The 21,081-nt window shown below is 34.4% G+C and overlaps 1 protein-coding gene across 2 annotated transcripts; it reads left to right on the top strand.

The window, feature by feature from the left end:
* Positions 1 to 3,221: 3,221 nt before the first annotated feature.
* On the top strand, positions 3,222 to 10,010 carry LOC131148603 (probable protein phosphatase 2C 58). Of its 2 annotated transcripts, none has more exons than XM_058098431.1 (5): positions 3,222 to 3,415; positions 8,216 to 8,464; positions 8,574 to 8,850; positions 9,301 to 9,455; positions 9,688 to 10,010. In XM_058098431.1, the coding sequence occupies exons 1-5, from the start codon at positions 3,242 to 3,244 to the stop codon at positions 9,823 to 9,825; spliced, it is 993 nt and encodes a 330-aa protein (XP_057954414.1). In that variant the 5' UTR covers positions 3,222 to 3,241; the 3' UTR covers positions 9,826 to 10,010. The 2 variants fall into 2 exon arrangements, with proteins under 2 accessions (XP_057954414.1, XP_057954415.1); XM_058098432.1 differs by lacking the exon at positions 3,222 to 3,415 and adding an exon at positions 7,635 to 7,673.
* The last annotated feature ends 11,071 nt before the right edge of the window (positions 10,011 to 21,081 follow it).

Below are 21,081 nucleotides of genomic sequence, written 5' to 3'. Positions count from 1 at the left end.
GGTGACTTTATCTAGGTGGTTGGGCCCAAGAGGTGCCAAATAGCTTAAGCTATTGGTCCTCTTTGTTAAGATGGGCTAGCCCCATATGAATGCTTTTATTTTTCCTCCCACGCCTTGATCACTGCGAACATACTTCGTAACAAATACATAATTCATGGAGAGGAGGTTTTTTGTAATAAATAGAAGGTTTTTCCCTTATTCAATAAAGGGATTATTTGTGTTAAATAGAGGGTCATTTAAGGAGAGAATAAAAAAAATAATAAAGAGAATGTTGACTCCAAGTGGGACTTAATTTGCCTCTTTGATCATTTAAAAGAGAATTAATTTGCCTCCTTGATTTGAGAGGGAGTTAATTTTGCTCGGTGCATTTATAGATGCCTTTTGGATTTTTTTTCTTTTCCTTTTTTTTTTTTGTGTGTGGTAGAGCATGACATCTTAGATGCTCTTGTATTTTGACTCTTCCCAATAGTAAAATTCTTTTGTCATCCTGATGTTGGCTATATGCTAAACCACGTAACGAAGGAACCAATTAATTTCCTAAAGTAGAGGGGGTAACAAATTAATTCCCTAAAATAGAGAATCAATTGTATGCACCCTATTAGCACCCATTCTATAATAGTTACTGCAATTATGTGTGTGTGTGCGCGTGGGCGCATGTGTGTGTCCAATAAAACACATATATATATGGATAGAAATGTTTTTCTATGATAAATGATTAAATAAGAAATATTGATATGTTTTATTGAGATATGTTGAAATATGTGAAATGAGATATATACTATTATGAGAATATTATTGATGTGATGAGATGAACGAATGTACTGTATGTGAATACTAAAATGCGAATACAGACCTGTGAAAATGAGTTCTATTGATGCTGATGAGGAGGTATGCTCAGTATGGATATTGTGTGTGTAGTTCCTACTGCTGCTGATGGGGAGGTACGTTGTGTGTGTAGTTCCTATTGATGCCTATAAGGAGGTATGCTTAGTATGGATATTGTGTGTGTGGTTCCTACTGATGCCAATGGGGAGGTATGCTGTGTGTGTAGTTTCTACTAATGCCGATGAGGAGGTATGCTCAATATGGAAATTGTGTATGTGATGTTCTTACTGATGTCGTTGGGGAGGTATGCTCAGTATGAGAACCATATTGTGTAGTTCCTATTGATGCCGATGGGGAAGAATGCTTAGTATGGAAAGTAAGTATGTGTTGAGAAATAAAATTATGTGATCTGTTGTATTATGTAAATTACATATATGTGGATTTATGTATACATGGATATTTTTTGAGTTAGAACATGTTCTTGAGAATGAAAGCAATTGAATGTGAATTTGAGAAATGAAAGCTTATGAAAGCTAATGAATATGAATTTGAGAAAGGAAAGCTTATGAAAGCTATTGAAATATGAATATGTGAAATGAATATGAGGAGTAAAAGAATATGAATTTAATTATATAAATAATTAGGATGAAGTAAAACTCTCTGCTTAAGGGCTTATTGAGTAAGATGAGTGCTCTGATAAGTATCAGTTGTAGTCACACCTGAGTTAATCGGGTAAGGTTACAATCGATGTCAGAGCAGAGGGGAGCTACATGTATGGATGTGTAATCTCCTCTATCCTCAGGTACTTTCGTTGATATATTTGTTGCATGTGTATAAGTTTGAGAAATGGAATAAAAGCTCATAAAAGCTTATGATATTATCTATATAATTATGAGTACATACTAGTATAATTTCTCAGATGATATAATCACTTAAAATGGGTATATTATGATATAACTAAACTCATATTGTCACACACTGTAAATAATTTATTTAGTCTTACTAAGTGGTGTCTCATCTCAATATCTGAACATTTTAGGAAACCGTGACAGACGGGTAGATAGAGCTCCGAGATAGAAGGGTGCTGGTACCCTAATAGATAGGGTGAGTGATATGAGTTAGGGATGCATGATTCCCGTGGAGTGTTTTGTTAATTTGGGAATGTGTTCAGATTTATAAATATATATATATATGGATGATTAGAACTCTGGTTATTTGTATTTTGGATGATTTGTATATATTGACTTCCGCTGTTAGGTTTGTGTATATGAGAATTATCGTTTACTCGATACCCACTCCGGGTCAGGTCAGGTTGCGTTGAGGTAGTATCAGAGTATTTGATGTGGCCGGTGTTTGATTAATATGTTTTATTTATTGAAAAAAAAAATAGTACGAAAATCGGGACGTCACATATATTTTGTATTGATATTTTGTTGCCATCGATAAGGAGTAAAGTTGCCATGATAAAGAGATGACAAGCACAATATTGGAGTTTTAATGTTTAGAAAGAGACCATTGGAGTTCTAGGGTTTTGACAAACATGGCTAGCAAGTTGGATGAATGGACTCGATACTCAACAAAATTTTTTTTTGAAAGAACGTAAAAGAGAGAAAAGGAAACAAAATAAATATAAAATAATCTTAAATAGATAAAAAAAAGAAAGTAGAGGACAATATAGAAAGTAGGTATGTGCACAAAAAAAAATGCAGAAAGATAGAAAATAGTCTTCCTCACACATATAATGTAAAGTTCTAATTCTAATTTAAATTAATTTAAAAAATAGTATATTAAATTATTGATTACAGCCGATTTCTTTAATGGTATAATTGTCTGTCGCACTTGTCTCCACTTTATAATAGCATCTTTCATTATCTCTATATATGACCTATATATATATTTTTCAAATTAAAAAAAAAGTTATGATAATTTTAATTAAAGATCATAAATATTTCCGTTATGAAATGATTTACAATTAATTTAATTTATTACATGCTAAGAATTAGTGATTTAAATTATTCTTAAAAATTTCCAATTAATTACTATTGTGTGTGGAGAGAGAGAGAGAGAGAGAGAGAGAGAGAGAGAGAGAGAGAGAGAGAGAGAGAGACTTTTGGGTTCATATTATTAAGAAATTTGAGCCAAAGAGGGAAATTGTGTAATAATGCAATAAAGGGTTTGTGGGTATGGATAAGATGGGGTGATGAATTGTATGCTTATGATTTGGAATGAACAGTTTAGAAAGACCTTGAACCAATCAATTTTAAAAATATCCTAAAGTTTGAAACAATGACTAATGAGTAATGATAAAAGTCAGACAGCAATTAATAGGTCACGTGGACGAAAGCAATAGCGCGTCTTTTTATTAAAAGAACGCGGCTTTTTGAGCCTCCAAAAGTTAAAGTCACCCGCAGGTCACATGTCCCAACCTCAGAGTCAAACCCCCATCATATTCAATTATTCACATCATCTGCCCCCTCCCTTCTCCACTCTCCAGTCGTCTTCTCCAAAGGTCTCTCTCTCTCTCTCCAAGTCTACTCTTTACATTACGGAGCCAGCCATGAATGGAAGAGAAATTCTCCACAAGATGAAGGTAAGACCAGTTCTGTCTCTGCCCCCCTCCCCCTCCTTGTTTTGCATATTGGATTGTGTGATTCACTGATTTGAGTTTGATTTTGGAAAGTGGTGCTTTTGTGGTCTTTTGGGCTCTGTTCTTGTTCTGGGATAGCGATGTTGAAATTATCAAGTTTTCATTTCTAATTTTGTGTTATGCCCAACATCACAATCGCCTCTTCCAGCGTAGGAATCATTAGTCAGTGGTTTGAATTCTCATTGAGATGTACAGAAAGAGGACATAAATATGAGTATCTGACCCTTGATACGGAGGGATGGCCAAAAATGATTTGTGTAGCCGAACCCCTGTTGAGGCTCAAATAGTCACTTCATAATTTTTGTCCCTGCTAAACCTAATTTGATAAAGCTGGATTTGGTTTGAGTGGTTGGAGAAAGAAGTTGAAAACTGGATTTTACATTAAAAAGGGCATCCATAGGCCACAAGGCTCCCCGTTTTACAAGGTAAGGAAGGGTTGTCACAGTATATGCAGCCTTACCTTGCTTTTATCCAGAGAGGCTGCTTTTAATGGGTTGGAAAAAAATGAATTTAATAATATAGGAGTTAGCTTGCACCGAGGGAATGTTGTGTGAATTTCAAGTTTGTATACGGAAGAATGCTAATTTTGCCTATTTGATTATAGCAAACTAGAATAATTTGGACAGGAGTATATGATGAAAATGGGTTTCTCCACATAAATTTTTCAATGTGTTTGTAGGTCAGCATCATCACTAGTGTTTCATCTTCTTTTCCTAATATGCTTGGTAATCCTTTGAGTAGGAGGGGTTGGTAATCTTTTAGGTGTATGATTTTTCTTTCTTTTCCAATATTTTGGACACTGTGTCCCTACAGAATATTTGATTCTACACCTAAAAATAAAGAAGCAAATTTACCCACTCTATAGACCACACATGAAAAGCATGTGTATATAACTGAAGGAAAAATTGTATAAAAATTTTGAACAAGCATATTATATAAACGCTGGAGAGGGTTTTTTTTTTTATTTATAAAATTAAGGTAAGAAAGAAGGTAAATATTTTAATTATTTTTTTATTCTATAATATGGTAGAAGATAATTTGCCCCTTAAGGCCTAGAGGAACTCTATACAGGTTGATCATGGCAGGTCTTCGACTCAAAATGTGGGATAGGATAGGAAGGGGCTATGGAAGGAGGAATATGCTTCTCCCATTGTATTGTTCAATCTAGTAAGCCTCTCAATGGACCAAAACAATTAAGGGGAAGATGGGGGGTTGATGATATATTGTCAATGAGAAGATCTTTAGAATCATAATGTGAAAGTAGATTTTAGGAGGTTATTTTTGGCCATCACCCCCTGTCCCTTGGATCTGCCACTAGGGCTTGGATATTTTATGTCTGCATAGACTAATAGAGCTGCTAAATATATATATTCAATTTGGATTTTGAGTATTGTTGTTGGCATTTTTGGATAAGTAATGCAGGTGAACATCATTTATTATTGTCGTGAAATCGCTTCTTAAGATTATGCACACACAGAGAAATGAAAGGAGAAATCAAAAGAGAAGAAAAACACAATGAATTTACATGGTTCAACAGTGTGTCTGTGTCCATGGAGCCCCTGGCCAGTTTTCACTATCTCATAAAATGAAAACTACCTTAAGGTTTCAACCCTTGGCTACAAGTATGTATATATAGCCAACAACAATAACAACAACAAAACCGAGCCTTAGTCCCACTAAGTGGGGTCGGTTATATGAATCCTTTTCCGCCAATTTATGCGATCATAGACCATTTCTTTTGATAGATTCAAAGATATTAAATCCTTACTCACTATCTCCTCCCAAGTTATTTTAGATCTATCCCTACCCCTTCTACTGCCCCCCACAGTAACTAAGTCACTCTTCCTCACAGGTGCACTATAAGGCCTACGTTGCACGTGTCCATACCATTTGAGTCGTCCTTCCCTTATCTTATTTTCTATAGGAGCTACACCTAACTTACCATGAATATGTTCATTCCTTAATTTATCTTTCAATGTTATACCACTCATCCATTTAAGCATCCTCATCTCGGTAACTTTTACTTTTTGGATATTATGTTTCTTTGTCGCCCAACATTCTGATCCATATAGCATAGCTGGTCTTATAGCTGTCCTATAAAACTTTCCTTTCAATTTTAAGGGTATTCTACGATCACATATAACACTTGAAGAACTTCTCCATTTTACCCAACTTGCTTTAACTCTATGCATTACATCATCTTCAATTTCTCCTTCAGTTTGCATAATAGATCCAAGGTATCGAAATCTACAAGTGCTATTTATTTCTTCATCATCAAGTTTAACTTTGTCTCCGATATTCCTCCTATCATTACTAAAATTACATTTCATATATTCTGTTTTATTTCTACTTATCTTAAAGCCTCTAGATTCCAAAGCTTCTCTCCATAATTCTAACTCAGCCTCTACTCCATCCCTAGTTTCGTCAATTAATATAATATCATTTGCAAACAACATACACCATGGAACCTGCTTTTGAATACTCTTAGTCAATTGGTCCATCACTAAAGCAAAAAGATAAGGATTCAAAGCAGATCCTTGATGTACACCTATGGTAATTGGAAATTTTCTAGTTTCTCCATCTATAGTCTTTGCACTAGTCATTACTCCATCGTACATATCCTTAATGACATCGGTATACCTACAACATACACCCTTTTTTTCTAAAACCCACCATAGAACTTCCCTAGGTATCCTATCATATGCTTTCTCAAGGTCAATAAATATCATATGCAAGTCCCTCTTCTTTTCCTTAAACTTTTCCATTAATCTTCTTAAAAGATAAATAGCTTCTGTGGTAGATCTCCTAGGCATAAAACCAAATTGATTTTCTGAGATCTTCGTTTCTAACCTTAATCTTTGTTCAACTACTCTTTCCCATAGTTTCATCGTATGACTCATAAGTTTAATTCCACGATAGTTATTACAATTTTGAATATCTCCTTTATTTTTGTATATAGGTATTAAAGTGCTTTTCCTCCATTCATCTGGCATTTTCTTAGTTTTTACAATTATATTAAATAAATTAGTTAACCATATAATTCCGTTATCACCCAAGCATTTCCAAACTTCAATTGGGATGTTATTTGGTCCCATAGCTTTCCCATTTTTCATCTTTTTTAGTGCAAAATGCTTTTTATATGACAACATAATTACATAATGCTCTAGCATAAACATACTGTACCGTACTGCGGGGCAAACAATCTCCACCCCCCAATGCACCCTTGCTGAGTTTTGATTTAGGTAGACAGGGATGTTTACTGCTTGGAGGGCTTAGGGTCCCGAAGCAAAAACTCCCACTTGTTACAAACTTAAAGTGGATAAACCCTTTTGAATATGAGCCATGACTCAACAATCATCTTATCGTGCAACAGTAGATTGGCATTTTACCTTGTTTAATAAATCTGTGTACCTTCTTTTAATTCAAAGAGAAGTCCCTATCAAGATGAAAACTAGATCTCAAGTCTACCAGTGTCTCTATCTCACCCTTATTTATGTGTTTTTCTCCTTTCCAATAATGATGGTGGCATTAAAGACTTAGTACATAGCAATGTTCTGTCATTGATAATGAATTCCTGGTTGTATTGTGCAGACAAAGAACTGGCCCATATTTTACCCATCAGCGTGGTGATAAAAATGGTTGACTGTAAGGTGTTTAATAGCTGCAACTATTTTGTAGAAGATCGGTATTTAGTGCTAGGAACAGCCTAACTATTAACATGTTACTGGCATGCTTGAAGAACATTACTACTTGCATGAGTTTCTGCACTGTCCTGTAGAATATGTGGCTCTGAAACTCAAAGCTAGAAATTGTTTGTCACCTCATTAAACACTGATTTACATAACTACTTGGAGGCATTTTAAACTAGTTCTTCGGGAAATAATTTTTCTTAACTATGTCAGGCTCTATTATAACACTGAAGTAATTTTTAATTGCATGAATATGGCTGTTACTTTTTGAAGCAGTATCATGTTGCACCTTCTCTCTCTCTCTCTCTCTCTCTCTCTCGGGATGCAGCATGTGGCCCCGAAAACATAAAACCCAAGTAATTGGTTTTATTTCAAAGTTTTAAACAAAGGGGCTTATGTTGCTTACTCTAATGCCTTGCCTGATATGTGCTGAATACTTCAAATTTTTGGTGCAATGCATGTATTTCAGGATTTGGCTTGGAATATCAGCTAGACTTTTGCTGATACACATGGTGAATCCATCTTTATCATTCATTGGAGCAAAATGAATGTGGCCTCAAGCATAAAGTTTAACTGCGGAAAGGAAGTTTTTTGACTATATGATTCATTGTTAAGTTATTTTTAAAGTTTAAAATATCCACGAAAAAGATCAAGTGATAGAAACTTAGTGGTACATTAATTTATGTAACTTTGAAACTTTGTTTAGGTCCGCTAATGGTTGCACATTTTGTTGAAAATTATCCAAGTTATATTAATTTATGTTGCACAATTTGTAACCAGGTATGGGTTGTTATATCACATGTCATAGCATTGAACTTGGCTGCTACTTGTCCAGGAATTTGCTGATTCCCCAATTGTCGCTTTAGTTGGTTCTTTTATGCTGATTTTGAAATAGGACCGTTGTCTTGGCTTGAATTTTGTCACTTATTATGAGGTTCTTATGCAGAACTTAGATGCAGGAAGCTCTTTTTTCCAGATATATATATTTTTAATATTGTATTCAAAAAATCTTCAAGTCTTAAGTCATGGTTTCTTTGGGACATATGTTTATAAGGTCAAGGCTGGGTTGAGCTCATCTGCACCAGATACAGGGAAAGGTAAAAGCAAAATGTCGAAGCATATCACACATGGTTATCACTTGGTGGAGGGAAAAACGAACCATGCTATGGAAGATTGCTTAGTTTCTGAATTCAAGAAAGTAGATGACAATGAGTTGGGTTTATTCGCAATATTTGATGGCCATATGGGTCATGATGTTGCGAAGTACTTGCAAACTCATTTGTTTGAGAATATTCTAAAACAGGTAATGAATATTATTCTTTGGTCTGTTTTAGTTATTGTGTCTTTTTTATATTCTTCACTTCTTTAGACTATGCCATGGGTCAATTCATACTTTCTCTTTGTCCTAGCAGGGTGAGTTCTGGACTGATACCAAGCATGCAATAAAGAGAGCATATCATAAAACTGATACTGATATATTGGACCAAGCTGTCTTTTTGGGAAGAGGAGGGTCAACTGCTGTAACGGCCATACTAATCAATGGTCAGAAGCTGGTAGTAGCAAATGTGGGAGATTCTCGAGCTGTTATATCCAAGAATGGTGTAGCTAGACAGCTATCTGTCGATCATGAGCCAAGCAAAGAGAGACAGAACATTGAAAGCAGGGGTGGTTTCGTGTCAAACATTCCAGGTAATAAGATTCTTCTAGAACTTCCATTTACCAATGATTTTGGGTTTGTTGGCATTAATAAATTAGTGACTAGTTAAGTAACCAAAAATCATTAAATAATATTTATTTCCCCTGAAACAAACATTGGGAAGGTAGTTTTCTTTGTGTAATCATAATATCATTCCAGCATAGTCAAATTCGTACTTTATTATTTTGTCCAGCTGGTCTGAACCTCCTCCTCCTTTTCTTCTCTTCTATAAAGTGAACATAGTACCTAATTTTTGAAGTTAGACACTTGATGTTTAGTAATCCTGGTCTCTACCTGCTGTGGCTTAAGGTTGTATACAATTTTCTGATTTACTGGACAGCAATTAAAGTGAAGATGGGTGCAGAGACCATTGGCAATATTTCCAAGTTTGTTCTCAAGCATGTGCACTCTTAAGTCTTATTAATATTTTGTGATGTTTGCAGGGGATGTTCCCCGCGTTGATGGGCAGCTGGCAGTGGCTAGGGCATTTGGAGATAAGAGCTTGAAGATGCACCTTAGCTCAGAACCTGATATTACAGAGGCAATGATTGATGATGATACAGATTTCGTCATTATGGCAAGTGATGGGTTGTGGAAGGTTGGTCACTTACGCTGAGATTGACTAATTCCAATTTCTCATTGTTCTAAATTAACTTGATAATAAAGATAAGAAGCTAGTCAAGTAGAAATTTAATAGAAAATTTAAGAGAGTGACTAAAAACCAGAACCTGGTCCTACCAGATCCTGCCTGAGGTGCCTAACCTGCTCCTACCAAATCCTGTCTGAGGTGCCTAATTTTTTTTTTCCCTGGTCTTTTTGTCATTGTACAGGTGATGTCAAACCAAGAAGCAGTGGACTCTATCAAGCACATAAAGCATGCTCAGTCAGCAGCAAAACATTTGACGGAGGCAGCTGTTACTAGGAAAAGCAAAGATGACATTTCCTGCATAGTTATAAGGTTTCAATGATCTCTTTCTCAGCAAAAAAAAAAAAAAAAAAAATGGTTTTTGTTTTTTCGTTTTATAATATATATACTATTATATAGAACACTTTAAATTGTAGCAATCTATTTGTGTGTGTACATTGCATGTATTGGCTTGTGCAACAATATTGTACAATTTGATTAATAAAGAAGTATCACTTTTTAAGGGTATGTTTGGTATCATAACTATTTTTTATTTTCTATTTCTATTTCTATTTCTCCATAATAAAGAAACAAATTAAAAAAATGCATTTTTTTATGTTGTCAGTTTTCTTTTTCTATTGCTGGTTTTCAGTTATTTGCTAAAAAAACTAAAAATTAGATTTATGATTTTTGTTTTGACAACTTATTGTTAGAAATTTTAATAATCAAAAATAGTTTTTTTGGATTAAATTATTTATTTTAAACACTTTTAAATTAAAATTAAATGATAATATGAATTTAAATATATTTAAAAGATAAATATACATAAATTTTAAAAAGTAATAATGAAGTCAATTACAAAATACTTTTACTATTTTTCAATTGTCATGTCCAATATAATTTTTAATGTAAAAGTAAATTTGAAAATAAAACACTTAAGTAAAAGAGATATAATAAATTTTTTTATTATAGTAATTTTTAATGTGTAATATTTGTAATTTTATTATTTTAATCATATTTTTATAATATTATTTGATTCAAAGATGAAAATGAGCATTTTTTAATTAAGTTTTTAGTTTGTAAACAGATTGCTGGTTTTTAGTTTTTAGTTTTTAGTTTCAGTTTTTAGTTTTTGATTATCGTTTTTAATTTTTATTTTTCTAATTTTTGACAGTCATATGGTCCCTAATTAAAGGTGTTTTGTTGTGTCATTTACAAATGATGGCCCTGTCCTCTCCTGTCTCTCGCAGGAAGGGAGCCTATACAGGAAGGTAACCTATACATTTATCAATGCAATTATAAATCACAATTATGCATCAAGGATGTAAAAATAATTTTACTTCTAAAAATTATAGAATTAAGGAAAAATAAAAATATTTAATATAGTATTTTTAGGTAATTAGTTTTTTTTTTTTCGAAGAAGGTATTTGATTTGATTATCCAAGAGTTAAGAACATCAAATCAAATCTTGCAATATTTGAACAGCTTAATTTCAAACCTCTAATAGCAAGCTAACAATAGCTATCATGATTAATTAAGCCTTTTTTTTTTTTTTTTGAATTACGCACCGGGTATCCACTCATCCGTTTTACGGTCCATGTGACTAATCTTGCGTCCCTTGAAGTTGACCCCACAACTCTAAAGGGAGGGTAAATTCAGGAGTCCATAGGCGGAAACGAGCCCGGGAGGGTTTGAACACCTGACCTCTTGAGAGGCACTCTTGTAGTTCGCACTATCACTTGAACCACACCCTGTGGTTAATTAAGCCTTTCTTCTTCTTTATATAAGTGTTCCTCATCTGCTGCCCACACATATCTTGATCCTGATCTTATTGCAAATAGATTGCCTCTATCATCAGTTTAACAGGCTGAATTAACCTTCTGGGCCAAATCCATATTTGGTCTGTAATTATCTCCTTTGGTTTAGCAAATTTTGGCATACCAAATCTACATTTGGTCAGTAATTAACTCCTTTGGTTTAGCAAATTTTGTTATGCCATAGTTCAAACTGGCTTTGAGAACCATGCATAATTGATTATAAGAGGGTTGCGTGGATGCCAATTGTCATATGAAAAAAAGAGGAATAGAGTTTCGAAAACCCGCAATGAATCTGATAAAAGGATAAGCATCACCCTTGATCTTCAAAATCCTTTTCCAAAGTCGTGCATCAGCAGTTGTTTCATTGATTGCCCAAAAACTTGAGACTCCAGATGACCCAGAGGAAAGATTAACAAGTAGCAGCTATGCCTTACAAGCTTTTCATTGTTGTTCAATTCGAGTCCGAGAGGGATTTAATCCCAAGTCCACCCTCCTTTACAAGCCTGCAGACTTCCTCTCTTTTAAGCTTTCATCAACTAGTGTTCCAGTCATTACCTTTTCATGAAAAAGCTTTAATTTCCTTTTTAAATCTTTAATGACTGTTTGAGGCAGAAAAATGGAAATAGCCCCATAAGTTTTAGTGCATGAAGAACTGATTTATAATAAATTGTGTTTCCTATTAGTAATTCTCTTTGAATTTTTTTTCCAAAAAAGTCTGCAGTCTGCCTTGCCTTGCTCAAGACTTCTATGGTCCGTTTGGATCATAAAAGTCTTCAAAGGCAGACCAAGGTGCTTCACTGAGAGCTTTCCAATATTGTAACCAGGGGGGTCTGGGCAATTTGCTTAGTTGTTTGCTCAGAAAAACCAAAGTAAAACATCTATGATTCCGTAGGATTATGCTTCAGAACAGTAATGCTACAGAAGATAGACAAAATATTCTTTATAGCTTCAGAACAGTATAGCTGAAAGAATAAATCATCTGCATAGCAAATATTCAACAACTTCATTTTTTTCACATATTGAGTGATAGGTCAATCTGCCATTTGAGGCAGAGTGTTTTAAGTAATTTGGTGAGAACCTCCATCATAATAACAAAGGTATAAAGAGATATAGGATCTCCTTTTCTTATACCCTTTTCCCCTTTAAAGAATCCTTTTGGAGAATCAATGATCTTCATAGAATAATATGGAGTTGAAATACATTCTCTCAACCAAGCTACAAATTATGGGGAGTACCAATACAGGATAGTAACTGAAACACAGGCACCCGGTGAATGGCCAGAATCAAAAGCCTTAATCAAATCCACTTTTAAAGCAATTCTGGGAGGATTGTTATTTAAATCATATTTGCTCAGGAATTCCTCTTGGGGAAGGGGAGATACGGGGGTGATGGTCAAAGCATAAAATTCTAAGACAAACATTCCTCTAGTATAATTAGCACTAAGTAGAATAATTAATCATCCAATAATCTGAAATAATCAGCAGTCAAAGAAATACAAATCAATCACCCAATCATAAGTGGAACACCAAATTTAAGTGGAAAACCCTTTGGTGTGAAGGGAAAAATAATGGGACCGAAGTCCGCTTTCAATCTTCCATTATGTCAAATAGTAGGTTACAATAAGTCTTCTGTAGCTAAAACTAGAGGCATACATAAACTAAACTCATGAAGAACAAGAAATTCTTAGCATACAAATCAGCATGAATCTTGAATCATCACCAACAAAATGTGGAATCAAATTTCAAGAAAAATGGAGAGGTCTTACCTAAAACATAGGTTATTGTCCAAGCCATGAAAACCAAAGCAAATGACTTTCAAATGACAATCAAACCAATTGGATTGAAGAAAGACAAGTCATGAACATGGTGTCAAAAAATTCAGCTTGTTTGGATAACAAATCACCATATAATCGTAACGATCAATCAGACTGCATAAGTGGACCAATTACTTGTGGGCCATCCTCCACATAGAAGAGAAACCCAACAAATCTCCCCCTCTTGACTATGTTTAGGAATTCATCATACTGACAATCATGCAACAAGTTTTATGTTTCTCCCTTGATAGGGATTTTTTTATCATGTTTAAACCATTGTCATTAGTATTAATCTTTTCAATTTCCAATAAATCAGAATTTAATTCATTTCTAATCCAATAGTATTTCACATCAATGTGTTTAGATCGTGAATGAAAAATGTGATTCTTATAAAGATGAATCACGCTTTGATTATCACTATGCAACACATACCTCTTTTGCTTGAATCCAAGCTCTTGTAGAAATCTTTTCATCCACAATACTTCTTTGCAATCTTTAGTAGCTGCAATGAACTTTGCTTTAGTAGTAGAAAGTGCAACACTTTTTTTTTTTTTTAAACTGACTGCCAAGCCATAGCTCTCCTTGGGAAAGTAATCAAGTACCCCAATGTAGACTTTCTAGTATCAACAACTCTAGTCATGTCTCCATTTATATAACCAATCAATAATGGTTTTCCATTCCTAAAGCAAACACATAACAAGGAGGTACCTCGAAGATACCTAAGAATCCATTTCACCACATTCTAATGCTCTATACTAGAATTGGAGAGAAATCTATTAACTACATCAACTGCATAAGCTATGTCTAGCCCTTTACAAAACCATTGCACACACCAAACTTTCAACTGCTGAAGCATATGGAACACTTCTCATATTTTCCTTCTCTTTCTTAGTCGAAGGACATTGCTTGCAACTCATTTGATGTGATTAATATGAGGAGGGCTAATTGTCTTAGCCTTATCCATGTTGAATCTTCCAAGCACTTTCTCAATGTACTTATCCTATGATAACCACAACTTCTTGGCTTTCCTATAATGAGTGATTTCTATGCCAAAGATTTTCTTTGTTGGCCCCAAGTCTTTTATGGAGACTTACTCAAATCATTCTTCAACCAGTCAAACTTAGACATATCATGGCCAACAATTGTATCATCAACATAAAGCAATAAAATAGGAAAATCACTTTTAGAAAATCTTCTAATGAAAAACACAATCGTCAAAAGTAGTTTCCTTGTAACCATGCTGCTCCATTATTGATTTAAACTTTTTATACCCTTGCCATGGTGCTTGCTTCAAGTCATACAAACTCTCCTTTAACCTACAAACCAGATTTTCCTTTCCTGTGAAACCCTCTGGTTTCTCTATGTATTTCTCTAATCTTTTTCACATCCATTTGCTTTATCTCCAAACCCATACTAGTTGTTAAACTAAGCACTATAATAAATGACATCTTTACAACTGGATACAAAAATATCATTGAAGTCAATTCCATGTTTTTAGTTAAAGATTTTCACACCAACCTTGCCTTGTACCTAGGTTGTGAACTTTTTCCTTGGTCTTCAATTTGTATACCCATTTATTCTTCAAAGCTCTTTTGCCCTTAGGCAACTTCATCATCTCGAATGTTCGATTTTTATGTAAAGTGTTGGAGATATGGCTCATATTTTGAGTGGATCATATGAACCGGAGAAAGTTACGTGAAGTGAGGGACAATTACATAAGAGGAGTATGTAGCACTGAGGGCAAACCATCGACTGATTGGGCCAAATCATCGACGGTTTCAGGCAGTACATAGAAGTATTTTCTCAGCACCAAATAGTCGATTGTTTGACCTAAACAATCGACTGTTTCAGTCAGTGCAGATTACGTGATTTGAATTCGGGGGCTTGTAGATTAGACTCTTCTTAAGGATTTTCCTCTGAGGGATCACTATAGATATAGTTTAGGTTTACTAGAACTCTTTTATAGGCATTGTGTAACGTCTCCCTTTCGGGCATTGTTACTTAACCATGTGGGCCTTGTGCCCGTGGCAACAACGAGTACCTATCAGAGCACTAACCAAGCACCCTACCCCGTACGATAGGCCTACTCAGCAAGCCCCCGAACAAAGAGTCTTATTTCGCCACAATCATTCATAGGTTATAGTTCCTGGGGATCGAGGGTAACTACTCCTTTGCTCTGATACCAACTGTAGCGACCCGTAAAATTTCGTTTAAAATTCTCTAATACTATTTGTAATAATCTGAATATTTCATATTATAATAATCACTAATACAGATAGCGGAAGCCCTTAAATGCAAATTACTAGAGTACTAAACTATTTCAATATAATAATATCAATCCCATTATTACAATAAAGATCTAAATTCATTAAAACATAAATAAAATAAAATAATTCTAAACACGACCTTCTATCCCACCCACGCTTCACTATGCTACTCTAATCATTGTTATACTTCACATGGTATCTGAAAAATATTGGATAATCATGGAGTGAGACACCTCTCAGTAAGATGAAATAGATTATCATCATTGTGTGACAAATAAGTTTTTAAGTGTGGCATAAACATATCCTTTAAATAATTTACTGAAAAGCAAGGTGTATTCCCAAGAGGGGGGAGGGGGGGAGTAAAATTTCTTTATATCCTCTTTAATTAATTCTTTCTTAATTCTTCTTGATTTCAGCAAACACACATGTAAAGTTGATTTACAATCACAAATTCAGCCGAAAATTAATTTAGTTATAAACCTTTATGAATGAGAATTCCAAATTGAATACTTCTTTTAGCAATTTAAGTCAACCAACCAAGATAAGATTCACAATTCAACAATGCTTCTAAGATTCAGTAATTTAGTAAGCCAATGTTGAGTTTAAGTAAGTAGCTGATAAAAACCCTGTATTAATAGACTTGATTTCTCAATATGAAGTACAATAGAAATTTCCAATCACTTTTCCAAAACTCTGAATTTAAACAAACTTTCAATTAATTAATGAGTCTTGGGTGTTAATCAATCAACGTACTCCCTTACGGTTTCCGTAATAAGTATTGATCAACCAACATACTCCCTTTTTGGTTTCGCCAATTCTAAAGTGAAATTAATTTTTAGTTTATTTAATATCCAAGTCACGTAATTTATATGAGCAAAAATTAAATATCCAACCACGCAGTTTATATGAACATAAAATTAAATGAGAGTAGGGAAGAGAGTGACACCACGAGTTTTACAAGGTTTGACTATACCCGCCTGCATCCTCGCCTTAGGCAACACACCTAAGGATTTTAGTATACCACTCTTTTACGGGTAGGAGCAACCTTACACACTGCTTTACGGGTAGAGCAACATTTTACAATCTCTCATTCAATAGGCTAGAGTTTGCCTCTCCAAAAGATACCCCACACTTGGTCTAACAATGATTCAAAGACCTGAACCATCTACAAAAACAAGAACAAATTTGGTGTACAAAGACACTCTCAACAAGAGTTGATTAGTACAACAATAAGACACAACTATATACTTCAATTAAAAATAACAATAGAAAGAATTTGAAACTTTAGAAGTATATCACCGTGAGCTTTCTTTCTTGATGGAAATAATTCAGAATATGTTCAGAAATATATGAGAGTTTCACAGAAAAACTCAGTAGGGAACTTCAGAAAGTATGTGAGCAAGAGAGCTTTGAGAGTATTGAGAGCAAGAGAGCTTTGATTGCTGTGTATTGCTTGGTGTATTGAATCCTTTGTCTTGGAGGGTATTTATAGCCGTTTAAAAAAGAGTATTTTGTGTTTCCCGAGTGACTTGGAGTATTTCCCAAGTTTTTATAACGTTTAGAATTCAAAAACTTTTATTTTGGAAACATACCGTTAAGTTTAAAATTTGAATTCTTGAAAAATCAATGGACTAGGTACGAAGGGTCAGTTGCTTGGATCATTTAAAAACACAGAATTTAAAGGCCGTAAGGTGTCAGTCGACTGGGTCGTTATGAGTTAGTCGCTTGGGTCTTCTCAGGTTCTCCCAAATTCCTTCTGTTTATTTGTTAGTCGCCTATGCCAACTATGTCAGTCGTCTGGACAGACAAATTTTTATGATTTTAAGTTTGTTTCCAAATTTTTTTTTTTTGCTCTTTTGCTTTCCCCAAAACAATTTAATACTTTTGAAAAATATTTTCCCGAGTTTTTCAAAATATGGTCTCTAAGTCAATGCGTTACCTAATAAGCTTCAATACCAATCATATCATCATTTGAATGAAGTACGTACATAGAGACTCTCTTAAGATTAAAACATATTCTAAGTTTGAAGACTTCATGCTTTGTTATTTTGGAGAGTCCATCTTGCTTTTGAGCTTCAATTCTCTAAGCTTTTATCAAGTCATCTTTGGAGTTCTTGCTTTCATGTCCTTTAAGTTTTTAGTTCCTTTTGATGTAGTCTTGCAATGAACTTTATGATTACTTAAACTTGAGTTTAAAAACCTGATTCCTGAAGTATTATCACTTTCACCAAAACATGTTAAATTACCTTTGATTTGTTATCATCAAAATAAGATTAGTAAACCATGTTAGGCCAACATTAACTTTAACTAGTAAATCATGTAAATCTGTACTCACACTAGTTGTAACGCCCCGACCTGCCACGTAGGGCCTGGGGTGCTACTTTACTGACATCTGTGTACTTGATACCATATTCAATATATAAAAGCAGCGAAAATAAATGATACATTCTCCAAAATACATTACTAGAGTTATAAACTACCTTTTGTACACAATAGTCTCTAATTATCCATATTACAACCCATTAAAACAGTACAAACAAAAACAACTCAACCTATACCCCACGTACATACACTATACTTCTAACTCAACCCCTCTAGTATGCTAATCACGATCCATGGTGTATCTTGAAAAGATGATTTGTATATTGGGGTGAGACACCTCTCAGTAAGACGGATTAAATTAATATCAGGGTGTGGCTAGCATGAATTTAAGTAAACATATATATATATATATATATATATATATATTACCTAAATTATTAAATTTGATAAACATAGCATTTGTATATCATACTCACACCTACACAATTAAAAATACACTTCCATGATACCACCTATAAATTAGTTTAATAAATATCATCATTCACATAAATTAACACACACACACACACACACACACACACACACACACACACACACACACACACACACACATATATATGCATGTAAAAATACCTGGGTCCAACGATATGTTTAACCCCCATAACAGGTTGTGCGGCCTGGAGGCTGGAATTAGCCTAGGTGATCAGCCCAAAACTAATTCAAAGTAACTATCTGCAAGTGCGTCTACAGGCATCTGCAACCCCCGTTGTAGGTCAGATTGCCTTATATAACTTCACCCTTATGTAGGCCAATCGGTTACTAAGACCACCCTACACTTCCACTACATTATGGGCGTACATGGCCAAATATTCCCCTAGCTATGGTATCGTGCTCACAATATAACAAGTCCTTAGGGTTTTTAAAACCATATCATGCAATTTTAAGTAATAAAACAGTAGTATAAATATATCTTTCAAAATCCAGTATAAATTCGTCATATCACTCCCGGCTTTTAGCCGTCAACTCAAAACCCGAATCTTAGCCGTCATAATAAAAACTCGGCTCTTAGCCGCCAATTCAAAACTGGGCTCTTAACCGTCATAATAAAAAACTCAGCTCTTAGCTGGCAATTCAAAACTCGGCTCTTAGCCTTCATAATAAAAAACCCAGCTCTTAGCCGTCATATATATATATATATATAATCCAGCTCTTAGCGGTCATATAAAAACGCAGTATTTTACACAAGCCATTCCAGTATGTTTCACAAACAGTTCCAGTATTTCACAACCATTTCCATATCCAGTTACTACAATAAACCATGCCAATTATTCACCTGCCACACAATTTCTATATTTAAACATAGCCCAACAAATAATTAAGAAACACAGTATTTTAAATCCATATGATAAAACAAACTTTCCACCATTCGTATTATATTCAAAATACCGTATTGTTAGCTTTGGTGCAATCCCAAGAGGGGGGGGGGGGTGAATTGATATTTAAAAATTATCGCCTAGGTCAATTGGTTAATCAACAGTATTAATGAAACCATCGATGGATTTACCATGATTTTCCTAAAATCGTCATTCCAAGAAAAACACAGAAGACCGTCAATGGATCACCATCTCTAAGCTTCCAAACCAAGACTCGCCTAACCTACCCACTCTTATCTTATCTCAACCTATACTCTGATAATTATCAACTGTCAAAATCTGTAGAACCTAGCAAACCCAGGCTTTGATACCACCTGTAATGCCCTGAGCTGCCACGTGGGGTCTAGGGTGCTACTTTAGTGACATCTGTGTACCTGATACCATATTCAATATATAAAAGCAGTGGAAATAAATTATACATTCTCCAAAATACATTGCCAGAGTTCTAAACTACATTTGTACACAATAGTCTCCAATTATCCATATTACAACCCATTAAAACAGTACAAACAGAAACAACTCAATCCATATACCTCACATACATACACTATACTTCCAACTTAGTCCCTATAGTCTGCTAAGCATGATCCCTAGTGTATCATGAAAATATGATTTGTATATTGGGGCAAGACACCACATGAATTTAAGTAAACATATATATATATATATATATATATATTTATATTACCCAAATTATTAAATATGATAAACATAACATTTGTATATCATACTCACGCTTACATAGTTAAAAATACACTTCCATGATATCACGTGTAAATCAGTTTAATAAATATCACCGTTAACATAAATTAACACACACACACACACACATACGTAAAAATACTCCCTAGGTCCAACGACATGTTTAACCCCCATGACGAGTTGTGCGACCTGGAGGCTGGAATTAGCCTAGGTGATCAGCCCAAAACTAACTCAAAGTAACCATCTGCAAGTGCGTCTACAGGCATCTGCAACCCTGTTACAGGTCCGATTGCCTTATATGACTCCACCCTTATGTTGGTCAATTGGCTACTAAGACCACCCTACACTTCCACTAGTGTGGGCGCACATGGCCAAATATTCCCCTAGCTACGGTACCATGCTCACAATAAAACAGGTCCTCAGGGTTTTTAAAACCATATCATGCAATTTTAAGTAGTAAAACATTAGTTTAAATATATCTTTCAAAATCCAATATAAATCCGTCGTATCAATCTCGACTTTTAACCGCCAATTCAAAACCCGGCTCTTAGCCGTCATATAAAACTCTAGTATTTTACACAAACTGTTCTAGTATGTTTCACAAACAATTCTAGTATTTCACAACCATTTTCCATATCTGGTTACTTCAATAAACCATACCAATTATTTACCTGTCACACAATTTTCATATTTGAACATAGCCCGATAAAAAATTAAGAAGCACAATATTTTAAATCCATATGATAAAACAAACTTTCCACTGTTTGTATTATTCAAAATATCGTGCTATATATCCTATATTTGCAAAAATCCATTTTGAATGGTCGATTTTCGAAATAATCCTGAAAATCAAGTGTACATATATATAAAGCAGTTTAATCGGTTCAACTTTAATAAACACCTGACTTAACTTAATCCTTTTACCTGTTTATTGAGATATTTCCTGAGAAGACCCTAAAACCAAACCCGCGGCTCTACGGAGCTTAAAAACCCTGAAACCACATTTTCCCAATTCCATCAGCTCAACCCAAAATTATAATTTCCTTAATATTCCTAAGCTCACAAAATTCTCAATAACTATTTTAATATTTCCTAAGCCTATAAACTCCAAATTGAAAATCCACCCCAATTAAAATGACGACGATCGAGGCTAGGACCCCGTGGTGGTGTCCAATCTCCGATTTGACTAAAGATTTAAGAAAAAAAATAAAGGAAAGGAAAATGGTTTACCTTACCTCAGAAGTG

Source organism: Malania oleifera, chromosome 2 (assembly GCF_029873635.1).
Source record: "Malania oleifera isolate guangnan ecotype guangnan chromosome 2, ASM2987363v1, whole genome shotgun sequence".
NCBI classification, from domain to species: Eukaryota; Viridiplantae; Streptophyta; class Magnoliopsida; order Santalales; family Ximeniaceae; genus Malania; species Malania oleifera.
Note: the sequence above shows the minus strand (reverse complement) of the source record. Positions and strands in the feature narration are given on the sequence as shown.